This window comes from Stegastes partitus, unplaced genomic scaffold (genome assembly GCF_000690725.1).
Source record: "Stegastes partitus isolate 25-593 unplaced genomic scaffold, Stegastes_partitus-1.0.2 Scaffold1663, whole genome shotgun sequence".
In the NCBI taxonomy this organism is placed as follows: domain Eukaryota; kingdom Metazoa; phylum Chordata; class Actinopteri; family Pomacentridae; genus Stegastes; species Stegastes partitus.
The window spans coordinates 1-19,754 of NW_007579394.1; the positions used below are offsets into that span (position 1 = coordinate 1).

The 19,754-nt window shown below is 40.9% G+C and overlaps 1 protein-coding gene across 1 annotated transcript in view; it reads right to left on the reverse strand.

The window, feature by feature from the left end:
• Positions 1-6,922: 6,922 nt before the first annotated feature.
• The window catches only part of LOC103371882 (partitioning defective 3 homolog), a gene marked incomplete at its 5' end in the record, with an annotated part of 93,930 nt that continues 81,098 nt past the window's right edge, over positions 6,923-19,754 (reverse strand). Inside the window, 4 exons of the mRNA XM_008301351.1 lie at positions 6,923-7,173; positions 8,410-8,640; positions 17,700-17,744; positions 18,933-19,084. Coding sequence (XP_008299573.1) covers positions 6,923-7,173; positions 8,410-8,640; positions 17,700-17,744; positions 18,933-19,084 — 679 coding nt within the window. The remainder of the gene's footprint in view (positions 7,174-8,409; positions 8,641-17,699; positions 17,745-18,932; positions 19,085-19,754) is intronic.

Consider the following 19,754-nt stretch of genomic DNA (forward strand, 5'->3'; position numbering starts at 1 on the left):
TTTATTTTTTCACCTGCTTGCTGTATTTCTATATTGTCAACCTTTGTATTTATTGCTGGTTGTTTAATTTTTTTATTGCTTTGCTTTTATCCTGTGAAGCGTCTTTGAGTTCTTGAAAAGCGCTATACAAATAAAATGAATTATTATTATTATTATTATTATGATTAGCAGGCTAATATGCTAACATGTTAAGATAGCATTCACCTAAAAACAAAGCTAAGACAAAGCAAAGGGATGATATTTAGTTTTTACTTTGGGACCAACAGGTGAAACAACCAAAGTACCAAACTACTGTCAGGCTTTAACACAGTAAGAAACACACCACATCTCCTGTGCACAGTCACACGGCCGCAAGCCACGTCTTAATGTGTAGACACAGCTGGCTGTACACTGTCATACATTTCAGTGAACACACCGTCACCGGCAGCTCAGACTACGAGGACCCCAATCATTAGCATTTCTGTCTTGCGTGGGTCAAGAGAACGAAGCGCATCAACGCTGCTTCATCCATGACAAATATCTCCTCGGGAAATTTCAAAACAAACTAAAAACTCTTCTTCTGCGACACAACGCAAAGCTCGCGAGCCTCTTCTAACTCCGAGCCTGTTCACTTGTTCATGACAGGAACACACACAAACACATAAAAACCACTGCAAAATTAGTGCAGCCCTCAAATTTCTGGGCAACAACCATCCTTGCAGATGCCAAGCTAACAGACCGGGTGTTGCTTCTGTGTCCAAGTGATGATCAGAGAGCGAGAGAGAGAAAGAGCGAATGAGAAAAGAGAGAGAGAGAGAGAGAGAGATGGCTGCAGAGTTGGCAGGCTGCACTGTTGGCAGGGGTTGATGGTAATGATGCTTTGATTGGGACTGAGTGTGAGGCCTTCGAGACATGAGAGGGTCAGGCGGTGGCAACTCTGTTGATCACACACACACATCCACACTGGGTCCTCTGACTTCCACAGGCCTCCCACTCCTGATCCACCCCACCCACATGCTGACACACATCAAAGCTGCACCAAAAAAATAAAAAAAAAACCTTCACTCACACTCGCTCGCTCAAATACGAGACACTCGTCGGTAGCTCTTGACACGCTGTAGAGCCACTCTTGGGATCTAGCTTTGCTCACATCACGTTTGGTAGCGTGACAGGTCCGCACTTTCAGACACTTTTGAAAAACAGTTCTCGATGAATCCACCCTCTGTGGTTTGGGACAAAACACACACGCATTTGCATGCTGTTTCATCATGACATGTTGACACTGACACAAGTGAAAAATGCAAATTGTGATACCTTTTTTTCCCCCCTTCAGTAGTTTATACGTCGCTAAGTGTTTGCTGCTGCGGTGTTTACTGAACTGCAGCTCCCACATATCACCTGTCAGTCACATGATGTGGGTGTTGCTGGGATTTTCTGTTCACTCCGTGTCTGGATGTATTGCTCTCTTGGTTTTCTTTATTAATGCAATGTAACGCAGTGTAAAAAAAGCAAATCAAAAACAACACGCACTCTTTTCTTATCCTGTGTAGGTGTGGAGAATATTCCTATCAGGTGTTCTACTTTATTCATTTGCCTGATTTAACGGTGGTTGTGGGTCTCACATTTTAAAAACAAATTCTGCTTGACAATCTTTGATTTGCCTGAATAATTTTTTATTTTTTTATCATAAATTATGGATACATATAAAGATATTTGCAAAATTTTAGCTTGATATTGTTCATACATTTAAGTTTAAAACTATGTTTGAACAATTATATCTTTGGGGAAGTACTTTGAAACTCCAGAACTGTTTTACTTGGATCAGGCTAAAATAACTTTTTTTCATTTTTGTGATGAAGTTCTTCGTACTATAAAGTGTTTTATATGTTGATATGTATAATTGTGTAACTCCATACAGTTTAAACAAACAAACAAACAAAAAACACTTGTTGAGTTCTGCTTTATCAGTGTTTTGTTCATATGAGCTCAAAAATGGAACTTTTCATGACGTGTCACTTGTTTATTTTTTTCATATTTCAACTCATCCAGAATCAGAGAGACCATTAAAAAAACGATGGCCTGTTGAGAAACAGTGAACATTTCAGGCTTTCGTCTCTCATAGGTTCTGAGATACCAGCTTTAAAACACAGCCTCAACTTTTAATGTGTGAAAAAATTTACGGAAAGTATTTTATAATTCACGCTAAAATTTCACTGATGTCCTTCTAAATATTCATAGTTTATGATCAAAAATGTTTTTTAAGCAAACCAGAGACGGTTGAGCAGAAGCTCTCTGATGATTTGAGATACAATGAAATGAAATGAAAAATACTTTATCCCAGAAGGGAAATCCAATATCAATATATATAATATCAATATCAATTCAATGACCCTCATGTAAATAATACAATTGTCTCATTTTTCTTTTTAAGTATGTTCTGGTCTCATGGCGTGACATTTCTCCACATGCTATAAAAAAAAAAAGTGAAAGTCTGACAACTACATTTGGCAAACCTGATGCTTTTTACTTTACTTTTAGTGCTCTGGATACTAACACAGGCTAAACATTACAAAATGTACAGACACTCCTGGGCTTGAATGAAAATCAATAATCTTTCAACAAATCCACAGGAACTGGCTTTGGAGCAAAGTTAAATCCTGGCTCGAATCTGAAGTTTGCTGTGCTCGTACCAAAGCTACACTGTCGTGGATTTGTCCTTTAGATTGAGTGTGAGATCCAGACTACACACACAGATGGATTGAATATATCTCACATCATTATTTTGGAGCACACAGCTGTCTGTGCCAGTAAACACTGGGCGCCGATCAAACAGGCAGTCAGACAGAGTTTTAATGGAGCAGATCTGATGTGGCCAATATTGAGCCAATCAGAGCAGCATAACGCTGATGTTTTGACAATGCACACCAATCATTATCATATGGGAGGAGAAGAGGGAAACTGGATCTTAGTCTGTGTGTGTGCAGGAGAGGACGGAGGATTACTGCACTGTGCATTAGTCTGTGACCAAACTGTGGGGATAGTTTCTCCGTAAACTAAGCAGCCTTTCTTGTGTGTGGATTTGAGTCTGAAACTCTGCATATATTTGCAGCATGTGTGTACAATATCAACTCTATGTATGTGTGTGTTTCCTACTAATTATTACAGTGTGCATATGGGTGTGAGTTACACCTCCATATATGAGTTTATAGTATTTATCCATGTGTATCCCACTGATTTACTCATCCTCAGTGTGTTTGTGTGTGTGGCCTCGACTGTCTTTTCCATGAGTCTCTGTGCTCTACTAAACATAAACCGGTGTCATCTGAAGCGCTCCCACCTGTTTGACTCAGAGCCCTGCTGGCTTCAAGCCTGCAAAGTCAAAGAGCTCAATTTCAGCTCCTGACATCCAAGTTCAGTGCTCTAATTCACAAACGATATTTCTCTTTCGCTCTATTTTGTCCTCGGCGATGCATTTGTAGAGCCTCTCTCTCATTCACTGCTCTCCCTTCTTTCCTACTTTGCATACGATTACTTCACTGTGAGGATACATCCAATAACGCAGAGCAGTGATGAAAACGCCTGAAATACTGATTTTAGTGGTTTTTATGTTATTGAAAATAACAGAACATTAGATAAACAAAGTGAACTTTACTCAAGGCCCACAGGAAGCTTTTTCTAGAGCTAAAGATTGCTTCCTGATCTAATATAATAGCTGTTTAGATCCTTAGCCATTACATAATAACACTAGTCCCGTCAGTTATATTGCAGTATGTGACAGCTACCTCAAACATACAACCAGAACCACTAAGAAACCTCAACAGTGGTGAGAAGAACAAGGAGCCCTTCAACAGATATGTGCAGGAATGAACCCAACAACGGAGAACCCACCTACCAAGCATCTTCAAACACTGGGCAGAGTCTAGCTACTGGTACGTGTCAGAGGATGTGTCATGTCAACGCTTCTCGTTTATTGTCTGTGAGATGCAGCGCGTGGCATTCTGGGAATGTTGCGTGGCATTTTGAGACATGGGATGTTGCGTTGCCATTGCAAATGAGGAAACAAGGAGCATTGGCCTGACGTATCGTGAAAGTTTTGGGAAAAAAAGTAACTGCTCTTAATCTAACATGAGGATAGACTCCAAACACACATTGCTTATCTCTAGTCTCAAATGTTTTCAGAAACACGTTCTGCTGAGCTGTCAAAATAAAATAAAAGTTTCTGAGCAAGGCGTCGTTTTGGTCTGGTGTTAAATCTGCACACCATCAGAGAACTGCTGTCTTTCTAAAGGGAAAGAGTGATTACATCCAATACTAACTGGATTCAAGTGGAAAAGTGGCGAATAAAATAAAGCCAATGCAATGTGTCAAAGTGCAGTTCCCTGAATGGCCACTAGTGGCTGCCTCCAAAAGTGACTGAATTCCAATAGACCCTTATGTTAAACTCTCAGCTTTACAGTAGAGTTACACGTTTACCGCCTGCTACAGACAGCTGTGTTGGTCTCTGTAGCTAACTTTCACATTTATGACAACTGGTCAGAGGGTACATTTTTATACAGCACATCCGTTTAAACTGTATTAAGGCTTAAAGTTATGTGTCAAAAACAGCGTGGCTGCTTTAAGTGACAGCAATAGAACAATTAAAGGCTCACATAGGTTTTCATTGACTAGCTCAGCTCCACTCATACTCCACCTGTTTGTTCATTTTTGGACTGGAGTTGAGAGGAGTCAGGCCCTGCCCAAATAAAACCTTTACATGCGGTCGATGTTTGATTTCTTGATCACTTTGTTTGCAGTGATAAACAAAAGCATGTGCATGAACGTACTTTTAAAAGTGTCCTTACTTTACTTGATATGGTTAAAACTTTTCCACAGCACCATATATGATGAACACATACTGATCCATGCACATTTTGACATCTTCGTGTTAAATCCAGCTCCAGCTCACTTGATCTATTTCCTTTCCTTTCCAATATGTTGGACCTCCATCAATTCCTGTCATCCACTTTCTGCTCCTGAGCAATCTTGATATTTTTCTGTCACCGCCTGTTGCATCCAACCCCTGCTTCTTTCCCCCCATCTTTTCTCTCTCTCTTTCCATCTCTGTGGACCTCATTATTTGGCTTTCTTAGACAACACTCACTGCTTTCCGCTCCTTGTCACTGCCACTTTGGGTAATATATTACTGGCCAGACACAAAGGCTTCCCACCAAGTCACAACGAGGGAGCACAAGCCGAGTGACCAAAGGACACCGATGTAATGGGGATGTATGGACTTCACACTGACGCAATGTGTGTGAAAAAATCTGTCAGTTTAAGGGATTATATGACAGGAAAAGTATTGACGGATGCAGAGAAAGAATGAATAGGAGGGAGATAAACCACAAAGGTCAGGTTGTCCAGGAGTCTAATTAGGGCTTCCTACATTTATTTAGTGATGTTGTGGTTGCACAGCTCAGGCTTGTCACCTGTCTCCCTTACAGAATAATTATACGGCTCTTTGTGGTACATCCTAACCGGTTACCTAACCAGGTATTGTAAAATTGTATAAATGTTTAAAAAATATTACAGGTTATACCGATCCAGATGTACCAAACAAGTAATTTAAGGTGTTGTTCTTCACACAGGAAGACAACACTCACTCAATAAGTTTGTATCAGCTGTTTGCAGTAGATATTGATCACTGTAGCTCGGACGCCAGGACTGATATTGGACACAACATAGTAGTTCTCACTCTGATTCTGTGAGGTGTGGCAGATAATGATACAGCAAAAATGGCAAATGTACGACATGATGTACTTAAAAACAAGAGGAGATCTGAACACTGAGTTCTCACACTGTATTATCTAAAACAACAGAAGCTCATCCAAAGGGCTTTTCAATTGAGAAATAAGACTAATATTAAATTAGCCTGGTTGTTTTAAATGTTAAGATCAAGAGCTTTAAATATTACAGAGATTTCCACCTTTGAGCACATGTTAGTTCACTCTCAAACGGACATCAGCATTATCACCTCCAGCTCTAGAAACAACACAGATCATCATACGTCTGGTTGGATTCCATCATCCACTTGTGTTAAGCAGGAGGCCCAAAATCTTCCAGCGATCTTCGATTCATGTCTGTCTTCTATTTCCCAGGTGACAAAAGGTCGGTGCAATATTGTTTCAATCAGCTGCCGCTGATCTCTGAGGTCAGATCCTTTCTTGCTTTTTCAGATTCAGTAAAAGGTCACTGCTCACCTCCAGATTCAGCGGCTTTAATGCTCCACTGCAGCATCAGGGAGGGAAACATTTACAGACATCCTGCTGCTTGACTTTAAACCAGTAGAAGTGACCACATTACTCTGATTCTTGCTGGACTTCAGGCGTTACCAGTCAGTTTTAGAATTGATTTAAAAAATAAATAAATAAATTGCTCGTTTTTAAGTCTTATACAGCCAATCAGCAGTTTACATTTAAAACATAATAACTCCTAATGAGCCCGATCGCTGTTTGAGATCCTCTGGCAGGAACCTTCTGTTTGTTCCTGTACCTTGTGACCAGACACGATCAGGTGACTAAATAAATAGGATCTTGAATTGACAACATTAGTCTCTTCTTTTATTACATTAAAATGATCTTTTGCATTGTAGTCATTTTATTTTGTTCTTTTATATATTTGGGTGTTTTGTCTGCTAGTTTTTCTCTCTTGAGTTTTACCATCTGCTTTGTGCTGCACTTTTAAACTGTCTTTAAGAAAGGGGCTAATGAAATAAAGTTATTACGACTCGCAGCAACTTGCTCAAAGCTCTGCCACAAGTGACTCTTGTTGCCATCTCAGGGCGTTGGAGTTAAAGTGAATGCATATGTTAAATCTGGACTTTTTACATTGGGAACGTCTTGAAAATCTAAATAAAGCGACGGATTTGTCTGCAGCTCTGGTTGATGTGGTGAAAGGAAGCTGAAACCTACCTGAACATGTCTCCGAGTCCCTTCAGCATGCCCTTCTTGGGTTTTCCCTTGTCCTTGTCCTTGTCCTTCCCTGCCTCTGGCTTCTTCTTCTCCTTCCCTCCCTTGTCCTTGTCCTTCTTCTTCTCCTCTTTGGTGCGGTTGGTGCCGTTGACCAGCGGCTTGTCTGTGCCGGACAGTGGCGTCTGGTCCGCCATGGTGGACACTGAGTCTCTCCCCGACCGTGAACTTTCCTCTGTGTCCTCCTCCACTATGAAGAAACAACACCATGCCAGCAGAGGGACGGAGAAAGGAAAGAAAAACAGGAAGGACAGGAGAACATGTTCTTTTTAACCAGCGAACAGGTAGTTTCAAGAAGAACTGTGGCACATATGAAAATCAATAACCCTAATAAATGAAAATCTATAAGTCTCATAAATGTGCAATTATGCCTCTAAAGCTCTGGGAGCCTAATACAATTTAACTTCATATTACAAGTGATCGCAGAGCTGTGTTCTACAATGAGATAGGAACCATTAGAGACCATTAGAGGCTGAGATATAAAATGAAGAACAGTAATACATTAATTACTATTTTATGGTGCTGTGGTGTGTTACTCTACTGAAATTAAAAAAAATAAATCTTCATACTTTTGTTAGAGAATAGCTGATGAGTCCTGGGCAGTCGGCACTTCACATAGATTAAAGATACCCACACATTGCTGTCTCATTCCCAATTCTTATTTAATTTTATGTGGACATCTGTGGTTGGTTCATTTTAAAGCTCATCTGGGGGAACGTTTTAAGTCATATAAAACAGAAGGATTAGAAACGAGATAGGGCCGTGAAAGGATTTCATCATCTTGCGTATTGTTATATAATTGCTTGAAAAGAACTCATGGGTGCGTGTGTGCTGTTGTGTCGTTTTCATTCCGTGTTCGCTTCAGTTCTAATCCCTAAAAATAAGCCTTAAACAGAAGATCCAGACCTGTCTGCTGATCTAATGCAGTGACTCTTGAAGAAGGCAGCTTAAAATATGAATAATTTCCCCAAAACAAGCGAGTGGAGAGCAGACATATCCCAGACTTCTGCTCTCTGAGGTATCACTTACTGACAGTGTGATGCATTTGACATCTAATGCAGCAGAGGTTACATCCTGAGTCATCTATATGCCATTGCCACAAGCGGTGATAAAATCAGCTGCCGCATATTGAGCATTAGTCAGAATGCTGTCACTCCCATGCGTACGTGCGAAAACCAGCGCAGGGTTTTAGCGGCTGACATTGTTAGTGTGATCTGGCATCATTTTAGTAACCCATAATGCACTGCCAGTGTTTAATTTCACATTTCAGAGATGCTCGACGGGTTACAGGTCGGCCGAGGTGGATGCTGAAGGACACTGGCAGGGCTCCGGCCTGCTGATAGATGTGACACCTGGGATGGTTTTTTTTTAGAAACAGGACAACCTCTTTAAATACCAGGGTCACATTGAACATTTGATATCTTACATGTCTCCATGCCCTCGTCGTCTTCTTCCGTGGCAGCCGGTCGGTCGTAGGATTTGTCGATGGCTGCTCTGAAGCTCTCATTGCAGCCCCGGCCCCTGATGATTCGAGGGCGAGGCCTGTGGAACGGCAGATCCCCGTTGAGGGTCACCTCCGCTACTGCCGTCTGGAGGCTTTCCAGGGAGCTGGACTTCTTCAGGCCCAGCGATGGTCCCACATCCTTGGTGGAAGAACCTGATGGGAGGATACAGAGGTACTATAGGAAGTGGACAAACAGTCTTGAGCAAACCACAGTCATAAAGCCCAATGGGATTTATGGAGCTGATGAAAATACCAACTTCTAGGAGACTCTTTACATACTCTTCATATGGGCTCATTGTTTATTGACTCTTCAGGAATGTATTTCACAAAGTAGGTAGCAGTGAACTGTGAGGACACCACCTGACTCCACACCACCACCTGCTCAGGTGTGATACATACTCTGCAGCATGTACTGCAGAGCATTTTAAACAATGACATTGGAGGTGATCAGCTGGTTAAATTATGCAATTTCTAAACTCGGCCCAAGCATCTTTTTCTGCATTACGTCTGAAGCAGGACAATATTGGTCGATAATATCAACCCATATATTAATGGAGCTCTAGTCGTCAGTGTTGGCCAACAAATACACATTGGTGCTGGTTATTATTAGGAGAGTGCCTGAAGAGAGTCTCAGTGGATGAAGGATGATGATGCAATGCAAAAGAGACAAATTCATCATGAGAGTTATGTTCGGGGATGATTTCAGAGGACGAGAAAGAGACTTTTTCCAGCACAAACACTGACTAAGCAACGTGACACATATTTGACAACAAGGCGCTTCCTGCCAGCTCCAAATGACCATCAACTAAAGCTGTCCAAGTACGACCTCCGAGTCCTCTCAGTGCATCCATTCGGCCGCAGAAGCCGTGCTGTTGGTGGATTCTGGGAAATGTTCCAGCCAAACCTCAGCGTGACCCTTTAAGGTGAGCATCCACAGCAAATGCCATTAGCACACGCAGCGAGTGTGATGGCAACAACACAACAGAGGAGCCGGAAGCAAACTGGACGCAAACCGAGGTGATGCTCAGTGGGAAATTTTCCCTGTTTTTTTTTTCTCTGCAATATGTGATTAAAAAGCTGCTCCTAGAAATTTAACTTAACTTCAACCAATTAACAAAAGAGGCATTTTCCTAACATGACATACTCCAACACTAAGTCACTTTAGATTTGAGACTTGAACTTTAGTTGTACATACTTTTGTTCTTCTTTATGTATATGTATTGTATATGTATGATTAATCTACCAGAATGCTGCATTATCTTGTTCTTTTATATTTCCATCTATTGTATTCTTTTGTGTGTCAATGTGTAGTGGTGCTGCAATGCCCAAAATCAATAAAAAAGTTCCATCCATCCATCTATCCATCTATCCATCCATCCATCCATCTGTCTAAAGAGATGCTGTATTTTAGAGCAGTGTGGAGGAAAACTGACAGAGAAGTATGTGAAATGGTGTTTTTGCTTCGTAACAATGCAGCAAATATGTGACTGCGGATTCACACACGACTCTTGCAGCCAGGAAAACTATTTCAGCTCCACACACACACACACACATACACACACACACACACACACACACACACACACACCTGTCAACGAACTGCAGAAGCAGGTAAAAAAAAAAAGAAATTCTTATTAGAGGTCCCAATACTCTGCAGAGAAGCAACACCTGGTTTACCTGAATGCGAGCAGCCTCCTAAGGGACAACAAGCAATAAGCCCTGACAACAAGGCGCCGTAATCAAACCCGGATACTGTTTGTTTCACCAAAGACGAAGCTGATCGATTGTGTGTGTGTGTGTGTGTGTGTGTGTGTGACATTCCTCCTGACTGACTACAAATTTCATTACAAGACGTGGCTCTGAATGAAAATAACCATCAGCAAAATTGGAGAAACATGACAGTTTAATTAAACTAAGACTATTCGTACAGCGGCGCGGGGCGTAATTTTTATTTTATTTTTTTTCCTCCCATATGGCACCTTTCACAGAGTCAGAACATGCGAGGTGGATAATAAATGCATAAAGATAAGGTGAGGAGGTATGAAGGTAAATGAAAGAGTCGCTAATCTCCTGGGTGGTGTCACTTCAGAGGCTGCAAAGTACACAAGAGCTGACAGACTAACATGAGGTGTCACGGCATATTGACTGGATGAAAGAGAGGAAGATAGGGAGGGAAAGGAACGGCAGAAATCCGTACGTTTGAGTGAATTCCTTCTTTAAAAACTACAAAAAAAACCTCAATTTGCAGCGGGAAAGACACTTGGAGACCTATTTTAGTCACTTTACGCTTCCTGTGTTGACGTATTATTCTAAGCATAATGTCATGGAGTTTCTTTAAATCAAGGAAAACCAGTTGGGGTAAAATATATTGAAACGTACTGAAATGAGCCACCAAGTCTGGAAAGAAGCTAAAAAAAAAAAAGAAAGAAATTGTCTCAGGCTGTTTGCTAGAAGTGAGACTGACTGGGGAAAAAACAACAGAAGTGGAAAACTGAATACATGCAGAATGAACAAGCTTTCAGGTTAGCGGCCTCCCATTCATTCTCATCAGCCTGTCCTGTTCCCTTAACATCTCAGCGAGAACCCGGCTGATAGGCTTTTCACGGTGCACACCCGCTTCATTCAAAGGCCTCGCCCAGTGCCATTCACAATAGTCACACTCCGGCTGCAGTGTTTTAAAAAAGAAGAATTCACACTGTGTTGGAGATCTGACAAATGACGGTGGGTCACTTTTTTAAAAAAGAAATTTAAGTAACTTAAGGTTTCTAGTGACTCTTGTTCTGCTCATTTGGTCACTTGGGCCACACACAGGGCACTTCTGGAATCTGGAAAAACCTCAATCCTAATAAAATTGAGACAAGAATCTGGCATTCGTTTCAAGGTAAGACATATTGAATTGCAAATAATCTGGTCTGGCAGCACCGCTCACACACAGCATTTGACAGAAATGCAATAAAATAGCTAAATAAATTAGCTGCAATCTGACTTTCAAACCAGTCGGTCAATTCTGAATAATCCGTGTGAGTGCGTTTAGACGCTGAGCTCTGCTATTCATCTGCAGTTAAACATCATCCTCCACAGCTCAGCTTCTTGCAATAACAAACAGAGGCGATGCATGTAGCAGCCGGTTCAAGGAGACTCAGCTGGCAACAGCAACGTTATTGATTCAACCGCACAGAGTAAATCACAAGTCACTTGACTTGGCTGCTGCTGTCGTCTTGACAAAGCCCAGCGTGTCATGACATTACATTAAGAAGCTGGTCGTTCAAAAACGACACAAACTGGAAAGAAAAGTCAGGTTGTAAGTTAAAGTAAGAAAGTTAAACCAGAAGTCTTGGCACATGACTCCCGACTCAGTTTGCCAGTGTTCTGATTAAAAACAAGCTTTTAGCTTTGGCAAAAAACTGGTGCAACTATTATGACACCATTTATCACAATTAGAAACCATAAAAACAGAGACAATCATTAGATTTTTAACTTCCAGGAAAACGCGATCATATCTCAGCTTAAAATCATTGTTTCGCCAAAAAATAAAACTTTTATTCAAACTAGATTTTGTAAAAAAACAAAAAAACTCACAGCTTCTCGGTGCAACTGTGAAACCAGGACTGACGAAGATACAACCAACAGTCATGTGACAAAACATTAGGGAGTTTTCGATGGAGCGAGGCTGAACTGCAGACTGTGGTCAAGCATTGTATAATTTGGGGAATTTAAAAATAAAAATTTAATCGTAAAATATAACAACAACAACAACAATAATAATGGTAAAAGTAGTCAAGTAGTATGCAGGTCATTTGTTCTTCCAGTGGTGATAAGTTTTAGGTGTTGAATCCAATTTCTGCAAAAGTAAGTAAGAAAGTAATCAAGAAATCCAACTTTCATTTCTTGTGGTTTATTGCATTATAATTTTGTCGTACTGCACTAAAGACGTACTGAAGTTCTTTGTGCGTCCAGTCGGTTGGTGGTTCTGTTTCCATAGAGATGCAGGACTTCATATTACAGTAAAAATGATCCCACAGTGACTAAAAATGTCACAGGAGCAGCAAGCACCCAGAAAACTGCGTAAAGCTCTCAAACACCAAATCACGTGTCGGAAATACCAAATACTTAGCTCCAAGAAATACTTCCTCCTTTCCCAAAATGAATATAAATGGACTCGTAATGTGGACTTTACAGGGATCACTCAGAGGACACTTTCTCACAGAGATTTACGACGCGTCAAAGAAGCGCAACAAAATCTGGATGTGGTTAATGCCGCCGACAGTCCCGTATTGTCGTCCGTCACTGGAGTGTCCTTGTCCAACATGTGGCGCTGGCCTGTGTCAATAAACGTGTTATCCAATCACATCTCAGGAGATGAGGGTTACTATAGTCCATCTCATAGCTGTCACAGTCTCTGGTTTCAGCAGGACGGTTGATGTTTTGGCTTTGGTAAATGGGCCATGGATCATTTGTACTTAGTGAAGAGTGCAAATTTTTAGAAAACGTTGGTAAAGTGACACCAGGGGCCCACAAAGTGAAAATAAACCAGCGCTCTTAAAAAACACAGGGTGAAATCTATTAGGTTAAAACACTGGGGGGAGCTGAAAGGTAATTAGATTCCAGCCTTGAGAAACGCCTCCTTTTCCTCATGAAGTCTGCACTAAATATCCACCTCAATCACAATAATTAGAAAACCGTATTTGCAGCCTAAAAATGGGATGCCGGAGATCATTTCTGAATTTCAATGTAAAGGCAGATCGCTCTAAATCAGACGAGACAATGGTGGTTAATTAAAGAGCATTCTTTGATTCGCCGTGAAGGCAGCTTGATTATCACCAGAAACAAGTGCTCTAACATCATCTGCACGTTTGTTTCTGAATGAGACAAGAACATTAATAATCCTCATCAGACACACAAAAAAAAAAGCTATGATACAAGAAGTTTTCTGGAAAATGAGTCTAAGATCCAATGTTTTGTCAGACGGATCCTGTATTTGTTGTTTTCCTGCTGAGTCATTGGTAACCAAATACAGCCATATTAACTCTCCTCCAGTCAAAACAATTACTCAGGCAAAAAGATGACGGAGAGAAGATGAACTGACAACAACAGTGCTGCTGGATTAATCTGTTGTAGTTCATTATCGAGTGCATATGCCAGACAGTTGTCACAGTTGTCTCCCTGTTCAGCCCAAATAAACCAGAGCTGTTCAACTGTTGTTTCAGCAACAGTCTGGACTCACTGAAACCACTTTTTTTTTTTTTTTAACTTTTCTAATCTTAAAAGTAATATAATTAGAAAAATGTCAAATATTTCATTGTCCATTAGTTCTATGAATCAGTAGTTTTGCCCCTTTTTAAGTGAAGTTGGGTTTTAAGCAACTATCCTGATCAGAAAAAACATAAAATCCACTTATAGATGGGTGACAAACTAAAGGAAAAACCTCAACTCTGGGCTCCTACAGTAAGGAGGGAACATGTTGGGTTTGGGTCGACTTGTCGCCTCAGACGGAGGGTTCACTGCAAATCAATACAATCTTCAGCCGACGGTGCAAAACCTCCCAGACTGAGCTCAAGTCACAGCGACAGTGTTTTTTTAATCTACCATAGGGCCTTTTATTCTGTCTCTTATTGTTCTTAGTTTTTAACTCCAGTGTTTCCTTAGGGGGGTCCTCCACACTAGGGGGGGGTTCTGTCTGTGGGTCCCTCCAGCCCGGCTGATTGGGGCGATCCCCACAACGAGGTGGGAAACCCCCGTCTGTCACTGGGGGGTCCGGGTGCCGGCGTCCCCAGTGGTCATGGTCCGCGACTCCTCCCAGTATGGACCGCCCAATGGTAGTGTACAATCCTCAGTGCCATGCCATGTTTCCCTAAGCTCAGTGGTGAGTGTGTGTGTGTGTGTGTGTGTGTGACTACATTTGCCGTATGTGTATGTGTATGCATGGAGGATGGGAGGGATGTTTTTTTTTGTTTTTTTTTAATAATATTTTTAAATGCTGTAAAGCACTTTGCGTTGCCATAGTGTACGAGAATTGCTATACAAATAAAAGTTGATTTGATTTGATTTGAGTTTGCTCAATGTGGTATAACAAGGAAAAGTGGGACATACTATTGTGACAGCATGTTTCTGGGAAATAATGCAGCTTTTAACCCCTTATTGGGCAAGTAACTGTACACAGCAGCTTCCACAGGCTTTAAAAACAGCAAGGAAGAGAATCCAGCCAATCAGTCTACATCACACACAGCCACTAGGGTCTCTGACCAATCATGAGTGAGCCAGAGGAATATTTGGACTAAAGTATCATAAGTTCTGTAAGTCTTTTTTTTTTTTTTAACAATAATTTATCCACATATTATTTGGATTTTTTTTATACCCTCGGTGGGCGAGGAATCGTTTATGGTAACTGCTTTGACTTTGGTCTGCAGCCTAAAAATGCCCTTAAATATCCACCAATAACACTCCAGGATTGAAATTTAAAATTTCCAAGTAGTTCAATGAGTGCCCTATAAAGGGTTAAAAAAAAGGGTCAAATTGAAGTTTGGAGTTGGATTTGCTGCTCAGGTGATCACTTCTTGCATTTTAGCAAACTATCAAAAGTCAGGAAAGCCATGAAAGGTCTGGTCCAAATTCAACCAAAACCTCAAAAATGCTCCTACGAACAATGTCTGTGATGGTCTTATAGGTTGTTACACTTTTATTATTATATTTATAATATTTATTTATTATTATAACATGTTTTGTCATCTTAGTTATGAGAAACTGATGGATTTTAAGATGCAGCTGACATGCCCAGTTCTTACTGTTCCTGGCTGATACAAGATGATGCAACAGTCCAGCTGATTCATCTGTTGCCCCGTTTAGCAAACATACCTTCTAAAATTAGTAAAAACTCTCATCCCCGCTGACTCATGCTAATATAACATGATAGAAAGTTGGAAACAACCTCCTCTCCATCACACGGCAACAGCATGAACCATTAAAACACAAATCCAAGTCTCTCCACAGTCGCGTCCACTTGTTGCTGCAAACTGCCCCTCAGACATCTTCTTCCTTACAGTCTCATCTCTCTCCTTCTCCTCCTCTACACGTCTTCCTTCAGCGAGATCTGTCCTTTTGTCCAAGTCGCTGATTCCAGAGGCCGGCCCTTTTATTCAGTCGAGGCGACAGTGAAAATACACAAGACCTGACAATGACGGATGACTCGCTGTCAGCTCACTGCCTTAACCAAGGACAGAGTGCTTTCTCTGTGCTGCCTCCTCCGATTGCGCACACACACATAAACACACACACACACACACACACACACAAAACAATTAGTGCTGCAGCTGCATCTGAGGCAAAAAGGGAGAAAATCAAATCTGCAGTCACCCAACTGCTTTCACAACCATGTTCAGCAGCGACCTTAAACTGTGCCGAGGACTGCGAGACTTCGCTCTGCAGACTGACAAATTCGTCTTGTCAAGAGCGAGCCCAACACTAAACACAGGGAACGCTGCACAAATGCATAAAGAGTGGAGCTGCAAGTTAAAAAAAAACCCTCCATGAGACGCAGTCTGCAAGTTAGCAGCAGAATTTATAGTTTTAGATCAATATGTGCAATTTAACACGTGTCACTGTTGTTCTGAGCAGTTTGTGTCACGTCCTGTACCTGCTATGAATCGATCTGCTCTCTGAAGCCACACACCAGCTTATTTATAGTTCTGGGCGATAAAATCTCTTCCATTCTGCAGATAAAAATTGTTCCCAAAAGGTTTTATAATGTGTTGCTAGAGAAACAAACAACACTTCCTCTGATGCAAAGAGTGAATGAAACAAACAGACAGTAAAGATGGATGTGAGATATGAAGGACTTGGGCCAGAGGGGCAGAAGCTGGTTTTGACAAAGTGATTTAAATCATCGAGTGTCTCAATGAAATACAGTTAATTTATTTATTTATTTTTTGCTTCAGTATTAAACCAGATTTCATGAAACCACAGAGCACTTTTGATTCAGTTGCTGGAGGCAAAGGAACGTGTTGGAAACTATCTCGACTGCAAATCTGACATTTACTGACAAAAACGTGCTTTAATACGATAACTTCTGTCAAAACATGTGCACATACTGAACATTCTCAATTATTTAGCTCAATTACATTACTACTTTTTGAAACAGGCCTTGTTTTTTTTTTTTTTTTTCTTTCTTTCTACCACCCAAAAGTATTTGCAATATTTCAATGAACCCTCTGAAGTCCAAAACACGCTGGTGGGCTTAAAGGCAATTTGTAATTAAAAAAAAAATAAATAAAATAATAATAATAATTGCCCAAATGACACGAAACAACTCATTGCATGAAAAAACTGTCACACATGAAGAACCGATGAATGTTTAACTTACTGACTGTCCCTGAACTGAGCATGTGTGATTTTCAGTTTCATGAGGAAAAACAACCAAATCGAAGCTTTAAATCAAGTTACATCCTGAAAATCACTTTATTCTAATTTCAAAATTTGCCAAAACAAACCATTTGAACCAGATTCTGTAAAAACAAAATCTTTCTGCACTCCTTTGCACAACCAAGACGCCTTCAGTGACTCGACTGGAACCAACAACACATAATGAGAATTCAGGGACTTTTTAGCTGAACTGGGATGAACTGCAGGCTGTGTTTACAGACCACAGACAAGTATGGAGACAAATTTAAAATGTAAAATATCTACGGCATGCAGAGCCACCATTTTTCTCCAGCACTGGTAACAAAGACCTGCAGGCACCTGGAAACAAGTTGTGCATTTTGATTCCAGGTTTTTACAAGTTTTGTAAAAGAAATAATCAGAAAAAAATGTTTTTCTTTTTTCTTTTTTTACATTTAGGATTTCTGACTTTTTTTTTACACCACACAAAAGACATTTCTGAGTTCTCTCTACTTCTAGACATACTTGTGGTGTTTTCATAGAGGTGCAGGACTTCATATACGGCAGTGAAAGATGAGCCCACAGAGAGGAAAAGTAAAAGGGCCAGAAGCTATTTGGGGTTCAGAGGGTAAACAACTGTCCTTGTTATGTCCAACTGTACATAACAAGATAACATCATTTGTGCATATTTTATTTTATAAATGAAAAAAAGATCCAATCAAAGCTCTAAATATGATTTTCAAATACCAGCTACACCCCTCAGTACCAAGCCGTGAAAGTGAAGGTGATGGCAGCGAAGGTCAGTTTTTCATTCTACCTGTCAGTGCACCGGTCCTTACCTGTGTTGGTCTCAGGACGAGGGGTGAGGTTAATCTCGTCGGCTACTGTTAAAGGAAGAAGGGGGGAAAGAGAGGAGGGATACAAACATTTGGGGTTCAGTTAGTGCTCATGACATTCCACATGCAACATCCAGGTAGTGCCGCGAACATCACAGAGGGCTTCATCTCAATTAGGATCGGACGCCATGCGAGACAAGGAGGTGGGGTTGTGGTGGTGGAGGTGGGGGGGAGAAGGGAAATGAAAAGAGGGTTTGAGGATAGCAATCAGACTTGTTGTGATATCAACATGGCACACAGCAGCAATCTGGTGGGGAAGATTAGATATGATTATAGAGAGTGCGAGCAGAGAGACTGTTGCAGCCAAAGCAATCAGCAACTGTTCGGAGCCATTTCAAGGTGAATCAACTCGGTGAAGTTCTTGACTTTGGCGAGAGATGCAGAGTCTGTTTTCATACAAAGAGGCAAAGGGGTGGAATACATTTAAATAGGAGGAACATGTCTGAGACATGTGGAGCGTGCAGGGACGTGTGCTCAAGGTTACATGAAATCTGGTTCTGGAAGACTTTTAAACACGCAAAACGAGGTGCACTGAGTTTATCGAATGACTCCTAAATGCTGAATTTGCTGCATTTATGGACTTAAACCCAAACGTTTCGTTGGGGATAAAGAAAAAGGGAATCTTACCACCTCCTCCAAACAGTGAGGAAACCCATCCTCAGCCATTTATGACTGGGAACGACAGAACTGAGGTCTCTGTGCATCATTTGCGCATCATTTTGGTATTATTAGGCACTGAATTGATCTTTTTTCCCACTTTGAGACATGCAAATTGAATTTCTCAACAAGTACAACCAGGATTTTAATGTAAATGGCACTAAAAGTCCAAAACTCAAGTAAATCCTGAAAATTCAACCCTCAATATGACAAGCAGGTGTGTTAAAACCTGAATGTGTGGGCGATAGTTAAGCAGAAACCTGACGGATAAAGCCGACCTGGTAAGCCGCTGACCCTGCTTTCAGACTCGAGGGTATAATATCAAATGCATTCATATTAAACATGTTAAAATTTACATCAATTCGAAAGGGAGGAAGAAAAAAATGTATGAATAATTCCATGCATGAATGCATGTGGAGGTTACTGCATTGTACCTCGCTCCCCGCTCTTGGAAAATCCTTGAAATTTAAAGTATAACCCAAACGCTGGAAGGCAAAAGGAAGTTTTTGAACATTGTACCTAAATCCATGCTCTTGGACTTGCGTGTCTTAATGATCTCAAGCTGTGCGGCGTCTCCGAACTGCTTGGTGCGTTTCTCCGACATGCTCTGGCGTCCAAAACCTTCCCTCTGGAAAGCACCGTCCGGATTGTTTTCATCTGTAGGCAGGGCGCTGGATGGAGGGAGTGACAGGAGATAAGATAAGACCGACTTTATTGATTCCACACAGGGAAAAGTGAAGTTTCACAGCAGAAAACAGTGAAGAAAAACAATTTAGTAGAACAGATAAGCCAAAACAAAGGCAAAGTTACAAAGCAGACCTAGCATCTTTTATGAAAAATATTCAGAATTAAAATAAAAATAAATAAAAAAGGTACCAGAGAGACAGAAAGAAAGAAAAAAAAAAAGTTTTTAAAAAGGCATGAAAACAGGGTTACATGAGGAGAAGAAGTTCAAAGAACCTGTATTACTTGACCTCAAAAGGTTCAAAGAAGGAAAAAGAGGTGAATACGAAATGGGGAGAACGAGGGGAAGGATGGGGCAAGATCGTGGAAAGAATTAGGAGAAGTGAAATACAAGAAAATCAAGGACTGGGGCAATGACAGAAAGAGACGAGAGAGAATAAAGTTGGAGATAAGAAGGTTGTTGAGGCGAGAAAAATGAAAGAAAAGGAGTAGAACTGAGAGAATAGAGAATGCCGGTGAGAAAGAAGGGAGAAGTTTTGTGTTTTATATTGAAAAAAGTAAAGTGACAGGTAAGGATGGCAAATAAAGCAAATTCATTCCACCGTGCTGAATGCATCTTCCAACAGCTTACTGACAAACTGTACTTCCGTATTTATT